Source organism: Ovis canadensis, chromosome Y (assembly GCF_042477335.2).
Source record: "Ovis canadensis isolate MfBH-ARS-UI-01 breed Bighorn chromosome Y, ARS-UI_OviCan_v2, whole genome shotgun sequence".
Lineage (NCBI taxonomy): Eukaryota > Metazoa > Chordata > Mammalia > Artiodactyla > Bovidae > Ovis > Ovis canadensis.
Genome location: NC_091271.1, coordinates 751461 through 762132, shown reverse-complemented (window position 1 = coordinate 762132; position 10672 = coordinate 751461). Strand labels below are relative to the sequence as shown.

The following is a 10672-nucleotide window of genomic DNA, read 5'->3' as shown; positions in this document are numbered from 1 at the left end:
GTGCTGAGGAATAGGGACCAGCCTTTGGTCTCTGCACCCCTGCCCCCCGGAGTCCTGGAACAGAACCCCTTCCTTCCCCCACCCCCACCCACCATCCCACCTCCCTTAACCGTCCCCATCCCAATTCCCACAGGTGCACAGTCTTTCCCCCAACACCCGGGGTGTCTGTGGTCCTGCTACCCTCCCGGGTCAGCCGTTAGGGGAGCGCAAGGCCTGGGCCACCAATGCCCCCCAGCCGTCCTCCCAGAACACACACAGGGAGCAGACACCCATCTAAGGCCCACGTGAAGTGCTTTTAAAGGAGAAACATGTTCTGCGGCCTAGTTAGCAACGAGGACAGACGTCACACTGATCCAGTCCTTCCCGCAGAGAGCAAGCGGCAGAGGAGTCGGGGCCGGGGGGAGGGGTGACCCCTGGGATGCACGCAGGACCCCAGGGAGTTGGGGGGAGGGGTCCGTCACATAGGGGAGGGGACAGGGTGGCGCAGAGGTTAACCGCCTCCACCACCAAGGCTGCAGAGAGCCGTCCTGGGGTGCCCAACGCCCGCTCTTAAAGCAAAGTTCAGAGTGCCCGGGCCTCGCAGCCTGAAGGACCAGCTCCAGCTGGAAAATCCTCCTTGGCCCAGCGGGCAGAGATAAGCATCGCAGGGCCCCGCCCCGCCCACACGGGCGGGTACCCGATGTATAGAAACCACAAATGACAGGAGGGACGCCTCCCTCACCCGGGCGTGCCCCGGAGCCAGCGACGGGTCCCGGCCCAGAACCTGGGGCGGCCTCGCCCTCTCTTCCAGCGCCGCCGTGTGGTCGCGACCGGCTGGAACCGGGCTGGGCCACCATCCAGCTCCATCCTCCAGGCCCCAGGCCAGCTTCAGTGAAGCTTCAGAAGATGCCAGAACACCAAGGCACTTAGCCCGCTGCGATCCGCATCTGCTGACAGCGGCCTGATCTGTCCCCACCCCTCTGGGGCCCAGCCATTCTCAGGCCTCACCTCTTACCTGCCTCTCCCCAGGAAGAGGACTCAGGAAGGCCCTCCTGCCAGGACACCGGGGGCTGGGGTGGGGGGAGGGGGGTGCCTCGGCTCTCGCGGGTCAGCAGCCCCTAGCATCCATCCCTCCATCCAGCGTCACGTGGAGGAGACCCCCTCATGAGAAGGAGGGCGGGGCGGCAGAAAGGACAGAGAGGCAGGGATGAGAAAGAAAGAAGCAACAGAAACAGCAAAGTGTCAGTCACTCAGTCGTGTCCGACTCTTGGCGACCCCATGGACTGTAGCCCACCAGGCTCCTCTGTCCATGGGTTTCCCGGGCAACAATACCGGACTTGGGTGGCCATGCCCTCCTCCAGGGGATCTTCCAGACCCCGCCATCGAAACCTGGCTGCAGGCAGGTTCTTGACCATCAGAGCCGTTGTGGGGGGAGGGGCATAAAGGAAAAAGAGGAAGGGGGATAGAAAGAGGAAAAAGCAACAGGGCAGAGAGGCAAATTAGAAAGAATTCTCGCACCTGCGTCGCTACAAAGACTTTGTTTTCTGGACCTGGCTACTGACACACCTCGGCTTTCGCTTTGTGAAAATTCACAGGACGATACACTTTGTACTTGTTTCAATAAAGAGTTCACAGGGTCTTCCTTTGGTGGCTCAGATGGGAAAAGAACCTGCCTGCAATGCGGGAGATCTGGGTTCACTCCCTGGGTGGGCAAGATCCCCTGGAGAGGGAAATGGCAACCCACTCCAGTAATCTTGCTTGTAGGATCCCACGGACAGAGGAGCCTGGAGGGCTACGGTCTACTGGGTCGTATCAACTACAAATCGGCACTTAAAGAGCGTTGGACAACAAAGCATTGTCCAGATGACTGGACAACAAAGGCAATTTGCCATCTGCCTCTGCGGAGATTGAACGGCTATCGCTGTTGACCGTCAACAATCCCTGAGGGAGTTCTGGGTGGAGTGAGACACTCTGTGCTCCGGGGAATGTGGTGGGACAGGTCTCTATGTTTTGAGGAACAGATTTTATGATCTCAATCCTTGCAACTCCTCATATCTAGTCCAGTTCAGCTCAGTTCACTCGCTCAGTTGTGTTCAACTCTTTGCGACCTCATGGACTGCAGCATGCCCGGCCTCCCTGTCCATCACCAACTCCTGGAGTTTACTCAAACTCATGCCCATTGAGTCAGTGATGCCATCCATCTTATCCTCTGTCGTCCCCTTCTCCTCCCGCCTTCAATCTTTCCCAGCATCAGGGTCTTTTCAAATGCAGTCAGCTCTTCGCATCAGATGGCCAAAGGGTTGGACTCTCAGCTCCAACATCAGCCCTTCATACCTAGAGAGGCACTAAATCCCTTCAGGGTGACATCAGATCCTCAAGACTAACAAAAACCTTTTGTAAACTGCTTCACGGCATGAACTCGGCATGAACTCGCCCTTCACCAAAACCTCATATATCGACTTTCCCCCACTGCCGCTTTGGAGCACTCTCTCAGAGCCACCTGAGACGCTGCCTCCCAGGGCTGCAGTCCTCATTTTGCCCCCAATAAAACTTAACTCACAACTCTCCAGTTGCACTTTTTTTTTTTTTCTTCCACAATCACAAACGATCAGACACGACTGAGCGAACACTGCATGCGTAAGGCCTTCCAAACATCAAGGTCTCCGGACACGCCTTTGGAGGCAGGGGGCCTATACCGCGGCGTGTGACGTATGCACACACCTGTCGGCGCGTGGGTATGTGCAACAGCTGCATACGTGTGCATGTCTGTAGACACACGTATACACACGTGAGCGTGTCAGTGAGCCTGTGAAACCAACACACATGCCCCTGTTCTTCTAGGAGACACCCCCGCCACCCAAGTCGCAGTGCCCGGCTTGACAGGGACACCCCGAGTCTGAGCCCCGGTGGGTCCTGGAAATGCAGCGGGCCCTCCTCCATCCCGGGACCCCCAAATGCACCCAGAGTCATCAGGGTCAGAGCTGGGGGTGCTGGGTCCTCCGGAGGCGCTCTCCTGGGCGGACCCGGGTCTCCCGGGCTGCGCACAGGCAAACCCTACTCCGAGGCCGGGCCGGCCGGGGTTCGGGGCCGTCTCGTACGCTGGGTCAGAACGCACAGACTGCATCGCTCGTCCCGCGCGGCGAGCAGGGGCCTGGAGGGCGCCGGGGGTCATCAGGACCTTTCGGGGCGGCTGGGATGGGGGGGTGGGGGTCGCGGGCGGGACTCGGGGGTCTGCGGCGCGGAGCCGGGGCCCCAATGATCGGACCGGCCAGAGTGGACGAGCCTGGGGACCCGAGCGTCCGGTGCTACGATTGGGAGAAGAGAGGGCGCGGGCCTTCGCAAAGCCCGGCCTGTCCCCTACGCCAGTGTCGTTCGTCGCCGCCGCCAGGCCAAGCATGACCTTGAAAAGGTCAGAGTGGCCGCCACGCAACCCAGCGCGACCCGCCCCGGGCACGCTCGGCGCAGAGGCGGGGCGCGGTTCCCGACATGCCCCGCGGCGAGACGCGCGGGCCAGGGGCGGGGCCTGGGTGGTGGCGCAGCCAATAGGCGCGGCGCACGGGGGCCCGCGGGGCGGGGCGAGGCGCAGCTCCCGGCAGCCCGCGGGAGGCGCGGCGCGCGTCCAGGGGGCGGGGCCGGGGGCGGCGGCGCAGCCAATGGGCAAGGCCGTATGGACCCACGGGGCGGGACGAGGCGCCGCTCCCGGCAGGCCGCGCGGGGGCGGTGCGCGCGCCCAGGGGGCGGGGCCCGGGCGGCGGCGCAGCCAATGGGCGCGGCGCGCGGGGGCCGCGGGGCGGGGCGCGGGCCCCTTAGCGGCTGCGCGGTGGCCGCCCTGTCCTTTCGGTCCCGGCGGCGGCAGCGCTGAGCCAGCGGCGCTCACCTTCCGGCTCTCTCTCTGCTTCTCTGCGCCTCCGCTCCGCTCGCCGCCCGCCGCCATGACGGAACAGGCCATCTCCTTCGCCAAGGATTTCCTGGCCGGGGGCATCGCCGCCGCCATCTCCAAGACGGCCGTGGCCCCGATCGAGCGCGTCAAGCTGCTGCTGCAGGTGCGTGTCAGGCTGCTGGCGCGCGGCCGCCGGCGCCGGGCCCCGGGGAGCTCGGGGGCGCGCGCGCCCCCGGGACCGGAAGCGGGGAGGTCGCGCCGCTTTGTCCGCGCGCGGCCGGCCCGGCTGGCTTCCGGGGGGTCGCGTCACGTGGGCACCGCCGCGAGGGAGCGCATGCGCGGGGGGCGCCCGGCGGCGATGTCCGCATTGGGGCGCGGGGGGCCGCATGCGCGTCGGGCGGCCGGCGGCGGCGCCCTCCGCGCGTGCGCACTGGGGGGCTGCAGAGTTGGGGTGCGCATGCGCGGGGGGAGAGCCGCGTGGACGGACCCTGCGAGGCTGTGGGTGGGGTTCCGTCCCCTTGGGCCGTGGACGGGGGAAGGTCTTTAGTCCCTGCAGTTGTACTGGTCTTCTTGCCCACTGTTCGCACTTGTTTGCGCGGGTCTGAGGTGGAATAAACTGCGCTGGTCTGTTTGGAGCGTCGCAAATGGGGAGCCAGTGGAATTAGCGTTGCGATGGGATTGCCACCCTTAAAATAGGATTCCCCAGGAAGGATGCTAGGAGAGCTTAAAGGCCCCGGGTAAATGTCTTATTAACGACACGTATGTCGTTGGTGACCTCTGCAGATGTCAACCGCAAATTGGCGCTTGTGGGCACCTGCTATTTACCTCTGAAAGCGATAGTAGATCAGTCGTGTCCGACTCTTGCGACCCCATGGACTGTAGCCCCGCCAGGCTCCTCTGTCCATGGGATTCTCCAGGCAAGCATACTGGAATGGGTTGCCATGCCCTCCTCCAGCGGATCTTCCTGACTCAGGGGTGAAACCCGGGTCTCCTGCATTGCAGGGTGATTCTCGACCGTCTGAGCCGTCTCTATGAGTATTGAGTCAGGTGCTGCTGACCTTCAGACCCCGTGAAAGGACCTCAGGGTGGAGAGCAGGAATGAGGCATGCGGGTTCTGGGAAAAAGTGACAGGCCAGGTCATGAGACAGATGTTTCCAGTGGCTGATTGTGAGCCCACTTCTTGCTTGCCCACCTCATGTTTCAGTTCAGTCACTCAGACGTGTCCGATCATTGCCGACCCCCTGGGCTGCAGCACGCCAGGCTTCCCTGTCTATCATTTAGAAAAGCACTAAAAACTCTTACTGTGACGAGTGCTCCTTGAGGCTCTGAGAAAGGCTCTGCCAGAGTGTGTGCTCGCTCTAGGAACTTCCCATTGACCAGAATCTCATCCAGTCTCACCTCTGGCTCAATCTCTCAGCTATCTGAGCTGCTCTCCCCCGGGGGGTGTAGTCCTCGCCTTGCCCCAGATCGTAACTCGCCACTCTCGGGTCGTGTATTTTTATAAGTGGCCATGGAGGTCTGCCCTAGGCCCTGGGTGAAGCCCTGTTCCCCCTCACTCCCGCCCCAGGGTGCAGCACGCCAAGCTTCCCTGTCTGTCGTGTGTGAAAAAGCATTAAAAACCTTCACGGTGACGAATGCACCTTGAGACTGTAAGAAACGCTCCGCGAGAATATGTCCCAGCTCGTATGAACTTCTGTTGACCAGAATCCCACCCATACAGACCTTTCCCTCACCTCTTCAGAGCAGTCACTCAGAGCTGGCTGAGCTTCACCAGAATCTCCTCTAAGTCTCGGCGGTGTGCCCAGGCCCCCGGTAGAGCCCTGTGTCTCCCTCCGCCGCCCCCCAGGTGCAGCACGCGAGCAAGCAGATCGCGGCCGACAAGCAGTACAAGGGCATCGTGGACTGCATTGTGCGTATCCCCAAGGAGCAGGGCGTGCTGTCCTTCTGGCGGGGCAACCTGGCCAACGTCATCCGCTACTTCCCCACGCAAGCCCTCAACTTCGCTTTCAAGGACAAGTACAAGCAGATCTTCCTGGGGGGCGTGGACAAGCACACGCAGTTCTGGAGGTACTTCGCAGGCAACCTGGCCTCGGGCGGCGCGGCCGGGGCCACCTCCCTGTGCTTCGTCTACCCGCTGGATTTCGCCCGAACCCGCCTGGCGGCCGACGTGGGCAAGTCGGGCAGTGAGCGCGAGTTCAGGGGCCTGGGAGACTGTCTGGTGAAGATCACCAAGTCCGACGGCATCCGCGGGCTGTACCAGGGCTTCAACGTGTCGGTGCAGGGTATCATCATCTACCGCGCCGCCTACTTCGGCATCTACGACACCGCCAAGGGTGAGCTCCCTGCCGGAGGCGACGGTGGGGGCGGCACCGGGAGGGCAGGGGCCTTCCGCTCCCTGGGGCAGGGGCTAGTCCTGGGGGGAGGGCGGAGGCACCTCAGCTGCTGATAGCTGAGGGCTCCCAGCCCCAGCAGCTGGAGGCTGAGACCCAGGGGTGGGCGGGGCTCTCTCCTGGGCGAGTGGACTCCCTGAGTCCTCATGAGCTCCTTCCTCTGGGTGTGTCTGTCTGACCCCAGAGCCGCCTGGTGACCTCATTTCACCTTCATTCTCTCTTGAAAGTGAAAGTGAAGTCATTCAGTCGTGTCCGACTCTTTGTGACCCCATGGACTGTAGCCTATCAGGCTCCTCCATCCATGGGATTTTCCAGGCAAGAGTGCTGGAGTGCATTGCCGTTTCCTTCTCCAGGGGATCTTCTCGACCCGGGGTCGAGAACCCGGGTCTCCCGCATTGCAGGCAGATCCTTTAGCATCTGAGCCACCACCCTCATTTCCAAAGACAGCTTCCTTCTAGGTTCCTGAGGGTTAGGAATACATGTAAATTCATCACCATGGATAAGAGGGATTCCTGGTTGGCCTGGACAGATAGCACAGAAAGGGCAGCACAGCTTTATTGCCCCTGGTCCTGGAGGCTGGAGTCAGACCCAGGTGGGGGCGGGGCCGGTCCCTCCGGAGCCTTCCCTCCTCACCGCCCCTCCCTGTGTGTCTGTCTGCCCTGACCTGTTAAGGGCCCCCAGTTGTAGTGAGTTAGCATCTTTCTGTGTGATCCTGGTTTTGTCTGTGAAATGTTTGGTTTCCCCTACACACCTACAGTTAGAGACGGTGGCGTTCCTTAAAGTGCACTTCCATCCTCTAGTCCCGGGGTTTGGGGCTCCACCACGACCTGGGGGACGGCGCCGCTCAGTCCCTGTAGGTGAGCCGCCCCGGAGGCGGGGCCGGGCCGGCTGGCACCGTTTACAGAGCGTCCCCTCCTTGCCAGCGGGGCCCGTCCCGCCGGCTGGCAGGGCGTGTGCTGACCCCAGTCCGACCCGGCGAGTGTCCCCGGAGGAGCTGGGAACTCCACGTGGAGGTGTGGGCGGCCCTGGGGCCTCACCCCGTGCGCCCCCGCAGGCATGCTCCCAGACCCCAAGAACACGCACATCGTGGTGAGCTGGATGATCGCGCAGACCGTGACGGCCGTGGCGGGCGTGGTCTCCTACCCCTTCGACACCGTGCGGCGCCGCATGATGATGCAGTCGGGGCGCAAAGGAGGTACCGGCCGCGCTCAGGGCAGCGCTGACGGGCGCGGGGAGGGCGGGAGCGGGGGGTGCTGCGCTGATGGGCGAGGGGCGGCGGATGGGGCGGGGCGGGCACAGGGCCCTCTGGCGCCCTGGGATCTGATAAGGGCGTCCCCCGCGGGCGCCCGCAGCTCCCTCGGTCTTTGCCCTGGCGTCCCGGAGCCTCGTGGGGGCCGGCGTCCTGGGCTCGATCCCCTCCCGAGAGCGCATGCCCAGGGCCGCCGCCTCTCCGCTAGAGCTCCTGGCGCGCATACGGCGGCCCGGGCCTCAGCAGCTCTGCCGGGTCCCCCGGGGGCCGTGTCCGAGCGCGCCGTGACCCCGCCGTCTCCCCACAGCCGACATCATGTACAAGGGCACCGTGGACTGCTGGCGGAAGATCCTCAAGGACGAGGGCGGCAAGGCCTTCTTCAAGGGCGCCTGGTCCAACGTGCTGCGCGGCATGGGCGGCGCCTTTGTGCTGGTCCTCTACGACGAGCTCAAGAAGGTCATCTAAAAGCCGGGCCGCCCGCCGCGACCACCTAGCATCATCCCGCACTGTGACGGACCACCGACTTCGAGAAATTCCAGCGTCCCTGCCGGGGCCGGGCCGCCCCGCGCCGGGGGCTCCTCACTGGCAGACCATCGGCCCTGGGTCCACGTGTTGATTGGGGTGGGGGGAGAGGGCAATCGGGGGGGGTCTCCATGGGTCCACAGTCGAGGCAGCTCCGCACACCAGACCTAGACTCCAGGTGCTTGTAGGACCGAGCCGTGTTTAAGTATTTATTTAAGAAAATCATGTCTCCATTTGTACTTAAGCACTATCCTCTCTTTTGCACAGCCGAATACTCGCGATTATGTTTCTCCGTCGGGCATTTCCGCTGCGGAACAATAAAATCAGGACACAGAGGCGCTGGTCTCGTTTCTGAGCAGAGAGGCTTTGAGGGGCAGTCCATGAGCCGACCACAGGGTCTCCAGGTGGGAGACCAGGCCTCCCTGTCCATCACCAACTCCCGGAATTTGCTCAAGCTCAGGTCCATCCAGTCAGTGATGCCATCCAGCCATCTCTGCCGTCCCCTTCTCCTGCCTTCAGTCTTTCCCAGCATCAAGGTCTTTTCCAAAGAGTCAGTTCTTCGAATCAGGTGGCCAGAGGATTGGAGCTTCAGCTTGGGCATCAGTCCTTCCAGTGAATAGGACTGATTTCCTTTAGGATGGACTGGTTGGATCTCCTTGCAGTCCAAGGGACTAGAGGCTTCTCCAGCACCACAGTTCAGAAGCATCAATCCTTGGGCTCTCAGCCTTCTCAACTGTAGCTGGGATTTAACCACACAGGACCCCCAATGTGGGGGCAGCTGTGTGATCCACCCGTGCCCAGGGTTCACTGTGGGATCCCCTCTAAGGTGGGCACCCTGGGGCTTCCCTGGTGGTGTAGTTGCTAAGTTGTGTGACCACACGGGTTGAAGCCCAACAAGCTCCTCTGTGCGTGAGATTTTCCAGGGGAGAACACTGGAGTGGGTTGCCAATCCCTTCTCCAAGGGACCTCCCCTACCCAGGTCCCCTGCATTGCAGGCGGATTCTTCACCAGCTTTTAGGCTCTCAGCTGTCACCCTTGCAATGTCACAGAACTGGGTTCCATCCCTGGGTGGTGAAGATCCTCTGGCTATGGAAACAGCAACCCACTCCAGTCTTCCTGCTTGGAGAATCCCATGGACAGAGGGGCCTGGTGGGCCACAGCCCACAGGGTGGCAGACATGACTGGCGGACTGAACACACACACCCCCTCCCCCCAGCCCTGTGCAGCTCAGCATTTCTGCAGAAACCTGACCCCTAATACTGCAGGGACAAAACTCCGCCGGGGACCGACCAGGCCTCCCCGGCCGATGTCAGGGTGGGGGCTGTGGCGGTGCGTGGGATGGGCTCTGAGGCCCCCTGGGGGTGTCTAGGGGTCGGGGAGCGTGTCTGTGGGGTCAGCAGCAGCCTGAGCCCTCAGCAGGTGCACACAGAGGCGTCCCTCGGCTCCCCTTGCAGCTGTCAGGACCCAGCGGGTGGGGGTGGTCTGCGGGTCACAGGGCCCCGCCGCCAGGCTGTCTTAGAAGGCAGGGCTTGGATAATCTGCAGATCAGGGTGAGGTCACTCCGGGAACAGGAAGTTGGAGCCCGCTGTCCCCAAGGTCGCCCAGCCCACACTGCCTGACCAGGATGAGACCGCCCCGCACTCACCCAGGGGGGTTGAGTCCGGCGCCCACCAGGCAGAAGTGTCCTGATTTCCGACCGGGCCTAGCCGCCGAGTCAGGAACCTGTCAGCCCAGACCTCCGCTGATGGCGGGGGCAGACTCGGGGCACGTGTTACCGGGTGCCTTAAGCACGGCCAGTGGAATAACCACAGGTGCTCTGGAATAACCACAGGTGCTCGCTCGGCTGGCTTCCCTCCCTCAGGCGTGGCAACCCTGCCTCTGCGGTTTGGGGTGAGTTCTTTGCAGCCAGAAACTGAAGCGTGTAAACAAGAGTAAAGAGGTCTGAGGTCTCTCCTGAGAAGCCCTGAGTTCTGTAGGGGGCGGGCTGAGTCCTTTCCCCTGGGTTTCCTCTGTGTGTGTCTCTGTGTCTGTGTGCGCGCGCATGCGCGCAGGCTGAGTCCTTTCCCCTAGGTTTTCTGTGTGTGTGTGTGTCTGTGTGCAGGCTGAGTCCTTTCCCCTGGCTTTTCTGTGTGTGTGTGTGTGCGGGCTGAGTCCTTTCCCCTGGCTTTTCTGTGTGTGTGTGTGTGTGTGTGTGTGCGTGCAGGCTGAGTCCTTTCCCCTGGGTTATCTGTGTGTCTGAGTGTGTGTGTGCGCGTGCGGGCTGAGTCCTTTCCCCTGGCTTTTCTGTGTGTGTGTATATGTTACTTCAGTCATCTCTGTGCGACCCCATGGACTACCTGGCTCCTCTGTCAATGGGGTTCTCCAGGCAGAAACACTGGAGTGGGTTGCTATGCCCTCCTCCAGGGCACCCTTCCCGACCCTGGCTCTCCCGCTCTGCAGGGGGAGTCCCTACCTTCTTAGCTTTCAAGGGGGTTGGTGTCTCCCCCCGCCCGGGGCCACCACCCGCTGTCTCTGGAGGCAGTTCTGCACCCCAAGTCTACCTGCCCCCCGTCTCACACACTCAGCCTTATAGCTCAGGTAGAGGGAGGGGTGTGTGTGTGTGTGTGTGCACATCTCAAGTTATTTAAAGGGGAAATGAATGACTACCACACA

The 10672-nt window shown here is 62.3% G+C and overlaps 1 protein-coding gene across 1 annotated transcript; it reads left to right on the top strand.

Moving 5' to 3' along the window:
- Window positions 1-3696: 3696 nt before the first annotated feature.
- On the top strand, window positions 3697-8355 carry LOC138431370 (ADP/ATP translocase 3). The gene is made up of 4 exons (XM_069573481.1): window positions 3697-4022; window positions 5706-6192; window positions 7304-7444; window positions 7806-8355. The coding sequence occupies exons 1-4, from the start codon at window positions 3912-3914 to the stop codon at window positions 7961-7963; spliced, it is 897 nt and encodes a 298-aa protein (XP_069429582.1). The 5' UTR covers window positions 3697-3911; the 3' UTR covers window positions 7964-8355.
- The last annotated feature ends 2317 nt before the right edge of the window (window positions 8356-10672 follow it).